General features: G+C 39.5%; 1 protein-coding gene across 1 annotated transcript; it reads left to right on the top strand.

Moving 5' to 3' along the window:
• The first annotated feature begins 247 nt into the window (after window positions 1-247).
• cbx1a (chromobox homolog 1a (HP1 beta homolog Drosophila)) lies at window positions 248-3647 on the top strand. Its single transcript, XM_085351332.1, has 3 exons — window positions 248-413; window positions 2163-2257; window positions 3029-3647. Exons 1-3 carry the CDS (start codon window positions 303-305, stop codon window positions 3177-3179), a joined length of 357 nt encoding a protein of 118 aa, XP_085207458.1. The 5' UTR covers window positions 248-302; the 3' UTR covers window positions 3180-3647.
• Window positions 3648-6435: the final 2788 nt, after the last annotated feature.

The following is a 6435-nucleotide window of genomic DNA, read 5'->3' as shown; positions in this document are numbered from 1 at the left end:
TACAAAACTTTAACTTTTTAAAATTAAATGTCTGAGGTTTTGTTTTTTTAGCTTAACCAAATTTCAGCTTTTTTTGTAGCTTTTATATTTGTCATGGTGACGTGCTCATTGAACAAGGCAATGGACTGAAAAATGTAAAAGAACTAGGGAATACAATTAGGAATTTTAGATTAAAGATTGATTTAATTTGAGCTAGAATATCTGCAAATCACATCTTTCCATCTGCACTCATGTTATCTAGTGAGGACAATACATGGGAGCCAGAAGAAAACTTGGACTGCCCCGACCTTATTGCTGAGTACATGCAGAAACACAAAGAGAAGGAAGAGAAAAAGAAGGAGAGCAAACGGAAAGCAGCCAGTGAAACCTCGGGAGATGGAGAAGAGCGAGGAAGCAAAAGAAAGAAGGAGGAGGTGAGAACCTCAGTAAAGAATCTGAGCAGTCAAGCTCCCCCCGCAAAAGTTGTTTGTGTTGTAAATCTCCCCACAGTTGCTTTAACCCTCCTGTTATGTCTGGGTCAAACTGACCCATTTTTAAAATCTTTTAAAAAATAGTTAAAAGGGTTTTTTGAGTATGGAACTTCTTGTACTTGGCTTAATGAGGGTAATCAACAAATAAAATAAAAATGGTTCATTTACGTATGTGCACCCCGAAGGCCCATTAGGCCCTAATGTCACAGTGGATGAAAGACTAGTGGCATTTCGAGCTCGCTGCCCATTCAGGCAATATATGCCTACCAAACCAGCCAAATATGGCATAAAAATCTGGGCAGCATGTGATGCAAACACTAGCTATGCATTGAACATGCATGCTGAAAAGCTGGGTGGAGGAGTCCCAGAGAAGAATCGGGGCACAAGGTCTCAGGGAGCACAGCATAACATGTGACAGTTTTTTCACAAGCTACAACTTGGGTCAGGAGCTTCTAAAGAGAAAGACTACAGTGCCACCTAAGGGGGGGTGGACAACTTGGACAAAGTCACAGTGTCCTACAGGACCAAGCGAATGACTGCACGCTGGCCACTGGTCATCTTTTACAACATGATTGATTGTCTGCCTATGACGCATTTGTCCTTTGGACGGAGATCTTTCCTGAGTGGTACATGTCAAAGCTGTACAAGAGGCGCATCTTTCTTGAGGAGCTGGGGAAGGCACTTGTGGTACCGCATATACAATGGAGGCAGTACATGCCAAGGACCCCACCTGCTGCAGCTACAGTGAGGGAGAGGGCTTCACCCATTACACCAGTGCTTGAGGTAAGTGTGTGTCTCTGTGAGAGTATGTTGTGTGTGTCTTGAGATCAGCAAAAAACATAGTAATCATCATCCTCTTCTTTCTAGATTGCTGCTGGTGGGAAGAAGCAGAGATGCCAGTTCTGCAAGCCATCTGATGATGTCAAGACAAGCATGACCTCTGTAAAAAGTGCAAAATTCATTTGCACAAAACATTCAGTGATGACATGTCCCTCATGTGCTGTGTAGACACATGCACCTGTTTCAGTTCCACCTATTAATTTTTGTGTATTTCTAGTTCTAAACATTGCATAGTGTTGCTGTCACAACATTGATGGTCTGTCACTAGTGTACTGTGGCGACTCAGACACACACACTGTCTTCATATTGCTAATCTCGTATTTTGATCCTTTCTGGATCTAAAACAGTGCTTAAATAAAGTTTACTTTCACTACAAATCCTTTTGAGTCATTAGTTTTGATTTTAAGTCAGCGGGTCAATTTAACCCAGAAGACATGTCACATGTTACTTTTTCTGCATCACTGCATAAAAAAGAGAAAAATAGAAATTGTAAAATAACTTTAAAATAATCAATTTCATGTAAAACTATTGATATATGTTGATCTTTCCAACATACATTAAGTTTTAAAATGTTTTTTATGAAAAACGAGTGAATTATCCTAATTGAACCGTGATCTGTGAGGGGTATACACCATTACACCAAATATTGATTGAAATGGTTAGTAATGGAGTTTATAATGAGATATAATCAATGTTTATTGGGAATTTTTTGTTTTCTGAGACTTTTGGATAAGTAAACATGCCCCAAACATCATTGGTAATCCTGAGAAACAGTTGCTTTAATGTCTATGGAGTGATGTCCCCTGCCTGCTTGTTTTCCTTACCTTTTGTCAAATGCCTTCCTGTGTCTAGGGTGAGAAAGCCAGAGGTTTTGGCAGAGGACTGCAGCCTGAGAGGATTATTGGAGCGACAGACTCGAGTGGAGAGCTGATGTTCCTTATGAAGTGGTAAGTTTTCATTGTCACAAACGTATCATAATGAATCCGTTATTTCTCCGCTCTGTCATTTGGAAGTTAGAAGTTATCCAAATTCAGCGAAAGGTCTTATAAATTCATAGATGCAAGTTATTTTTTCCTCTCATTCTGGATTCCAGAGTTTATTGTACTGTGTAACTGAGCACTTTATTAGGGAAACTGTGAGTTTTAATCAATTTAACTCAAAGAGCTTTTGGTAAAGCTCTTTTATGGGTTTTTTGTTACTCAAGGTTATTCATTTTACATTTTTGTTAATGATTAGAAAAGTGATTATTTGTTTGGAAATTCCAGGAAGTACAAATAAGCCTGCAGACTGAGAGGGAAGTGTTGTGAGGTCTAAGATATATTGGGTCCTGATCATTCAGGGCTGTTGAATGATTTTAGATTAAGAGAAGGATTTTAAGTGACAATATCCCATCTAGGTTATCTGTGTCTGGTTGGACTGGGTTGTTCCTGAGATTTTACAGCCAAATAAAATCATTTTGTTTTGCATGGATATGGACATTTACAAGAAAAGATCTGGCATTTTTGTCAATATTTAAGAAGTGTCTGTAGTGTAACCACATCTACAGAATAATATACAATGTATTTTCAGCACAGCATGCATGTACGCACCAGCTGTCAGAATATAGCTGAACAGGTGGGCCTATTAAAAAGGCCAGTGAGTCCATTGGCTATGGCTTCAAAATAAGAAGTTTGGTTCTTGACATTAATGAGATTTCTCTCTTCAATAAAACTCAACAGGAAAAACTCAGATGAGGCTGACCTTGTCCCAGCTAAGGAAGCAAACGTCAAATGTCCACAAGTGGTCATCTCTTTCTATGAGGAACGCCTCACATGGCACTCCTACCCCACAGAAGAAGAGGAGAAGAAAGAGGAAGACAAAAAAGACTAGATTTTTTGGGGGGTGCAAAGAAAAAAGGGAGGTGCAGGGCAGGAAATCAACTGTGCCCTGGTGAGGTGTCATCCAGGTTGGTCAGCTCTAGCAGCAACTTTGGCAGCAAAAGCAATGAAAAATATCTGCCAATGTGGCTGACAGAGGGGGAATAAGAATTGTTTTCCTGCCCTGCAAGGAATTCTCAAAAGATGGTCCCACCTGTATCTTGGCCGAAAAATTTTTAATTATTTATTTTTACCATCTTTTTTTTTTTTTTTTTTTAAACAAGTATGCTGATACTTAACTTCCTCCCTTAACCCCCACTATGTTTACCAATATTCAACTGAAAACAGTGGAAATTATGAAATTTTCTCCTACACTTAGTGAAAAGTGGCAGCCAGCTGTCAGCTTACCTCTTTGCCTTGAAGCAAGCTCAAAATTTGGCTGTGATTTGTAAGTTTTTCTCCTCCAGTCACTGTTCCTTATTTCAGATATCTGTTTGAAGAGGGGGGAGGAGGGGAAAAAGAAGAGGGGGGGGGGGGTGTAAAAGAAGATCACAAATTGTGACAGACAGGACAAAGTTTACTTCCTGCTTTGTCAGGATACAAAGGTGGGAAATTCTTTTGAATGGGGATGAAGTGAGGAGTGAAAGAATGGACAAACAATGTCCTTTCAGTGTCTGTTCTTTGTGCCACCCATTTTCTCATTATTGTTGATGTGGTCATTTTAATCTCATGCATCATTGACTGTTCATAGTGATAGGTTAGACTACATGAGGGGCCTTAATCATCCTACCAGCCAGCGTGGCAGCTACGGATGTCACAGTACAAGTGGACCAGGGAATTTCCACTATTCTGAGATGTGGATTTAATACCAGTCAATGTATTTTCACCAAAAAAAATGCAGTATAGTTGGACATTTTGACACTCAACTACTATGACAGTAGCTTCATGTTATAAGCTATGTGTTGGGATAAACAGGCTCTTGTTAGCCGCTAGTTTACAGACATTTCAAGTGGTAAAGGTTGTGTTAAATGTGAAGAGTGGAGTATGTTACCTGCTGTTAGTCGCTGGTTTTGAGTCCCAAACTGCAGCCAGTATTACCATGTTATACTTGGTTGTTTGGTTACCTAGTACTGTCTGGTGTGGTTATTATTTTAAACGAGCTGCTTGTGAACATTGTATGCAGTGTTTCCTGAAAGTTACTCTCTCCACTCTGTCTGTACTCAAAACTATTTTAGTGATACTAAAGCCCCTTTCAGATACATTCTGTCAAAGTTGTTACATTGTTACTAAAACATGGGTCACTGATACATACAGTTTCCAAGAGCCTTGTGTCTTGTATGCTAAGACTTCATGTTTTTTGACAATGTGCATAGACTTGAAGTGCTGCCAGGGTTGGAACATGTAACCTCTGCTGCGCACACTTGGTGAGTCGGATCTTTCTTCTGAATTTGTAAAAGGCGAAAGAGACTGAGACATGGGGGGACATTTTGGTCCCATCTATTCATGTGATCTTCAGACCTGTGCCCTGTTAGTCTCAGTCTGGTAATGGATAGGATTTTTTTTCTGATTGGGCAAAACATTTAAGTGAACTAAGTCCACTGAAGGTCAGCTGCTTCTGTAGTCTTGGAAAGAACAGGAAAACGGCCATATGAACTGCTGAACTATAAAGGCAGCTTGTTAAGTTTGCTGCCACTTTGGCTGGTAGGTGGCGGTGTCTTCTGACTCGATAACAAACAAGTGGGTTTCACTGCTGTGGCAGATGGCTGAAAGTTTGTCAGATGATCTTTATTTCCACTAATTTGTTTTTATATCTTCACACACATTTACCTGTGTTTTGTAGGCTGTATTATTTGAGCTTGCACTGCCCGGGCAACACTTAACATACAGTATTCTTTCACATTCTTTGCTTGACACTTATTTTGGTGAATAAATTAGGATGTATCTTTAAAACTTTAGCATGCTGAGCAGAATCAGTTTAAAAATACTTGTCAAGTGTTCTGTGTTGAATGTAGCCCGGTTGTGTACATGTATGTATACTGTATTAAAGTTAGAACAGTAGCTGGCATATCTGGGTAAGCTGGTTCAAAACGGTTCATACTTCAGGTGGCGTTTTGCTGTGCCTGTTTTGTTTTTCGCTCCTTTTATTAGCCTTAGCCCTGACTGTCACATATGGAAGCCGTACAAGAGTACTTCATGCATACACAGACTGGGTAAAGGTTGCAACAGTTTCTTGCCTTTTAAATCAAACACAAGAGGCTAAACTAGTCTGGTTTAAGTTTTTACTGTGAAGTCCTGACACGTCCTGCATCCTGACTACTTCACCACTGACTGGAAGGAACTGAACTATCTGCACCCAGGTCTGCTACTTAGGTTTTCTCATCTTGTGTCAAACTTTTGTTGTTGTGTTTTTGTTTGTTTTTAGTGGATTAGCTTGTGTTGTCTTGTTGCATGTTCATTTTCCTTTGCTATGTTGGCATCATGGCTGATCTACTTTTAGCTGTTTTGAAAAAAATAAAAGGTTTTTGTTTTCTAATTATTTTGGGCTTTGGACTCTCAATTACTTTTTAAAGGTGCACACAAAGATGTATTACTCTGACCAGAAAAACTGCAAAAGCAGAATCTCCATACAGTTACCAACCAAGACACTTAAAATGTGTTCTTTTCTAGTAGCCACTTTTCTCAGTATTAGCAGATGCAGAATAAGAAAAGTAGTGGAGATGCTGAAATAAATATCCTGAGTTGTTAAGTGCAGATTAAGATTCTAGATTCTGTATAATCTAAGATAGGGATGTGTCTGTCTGCCATAACAAAACAAAAAGGTTTAAAAAAAAAAAAAGCCTTTCAGGCAGGGTGTAGGCCAAAGCAACAGCTTATCTGCACCTAGCCTTCAACGCCTAAATACAGAGTTTAACCAACCACATTTGTTGAACTACTTCTAATGGCCGAATACTCAGGGGTTGCCACAATAGATCTTCTACCTCCATCTCACCCTAGCCGTAGCATCCTATGTCGATGTAGCATCTGCATGTCCTTCAACACATATTAAATCTTCTGTGTGGTTTTCCTCTGTCTGGCAGCTTCATATTCAACATAATTTGTTGAATATATTCACTATTCCTTTTCTACATGTGTCCAAGCCACTCAACCCTCTGACATACTCAATTCTAATCCTGTCCATCCGGGTATCTAACAATGAAAACCCTAGCATCCACTCTCCAGCTCTGCTTCCTGTCTTTTTATTTTGACCGGCACCAAACGATACCTTATAG

Source organism: Diplotaxodon limnothrissa, linkage group LG4 (genome assembly GCF_057381915.1).
Source record: "Diplotaxodon limnothrissa isolate DT_005_m linkage group LG4, D_limnothrissa_male_GT1.1, whole genome shotgun sequence".
NCBI lineage: Eukaryota > Metazoa > Chordata > Actinopteri > Cichliformes > Cichlidae > Diplotaxodon > Diplotaxodon limnothrissa.
Note: the sequence above shows the minus strand (reverse complement) of the source record. Positions and strands in the feature narration are given on the sequence as shown.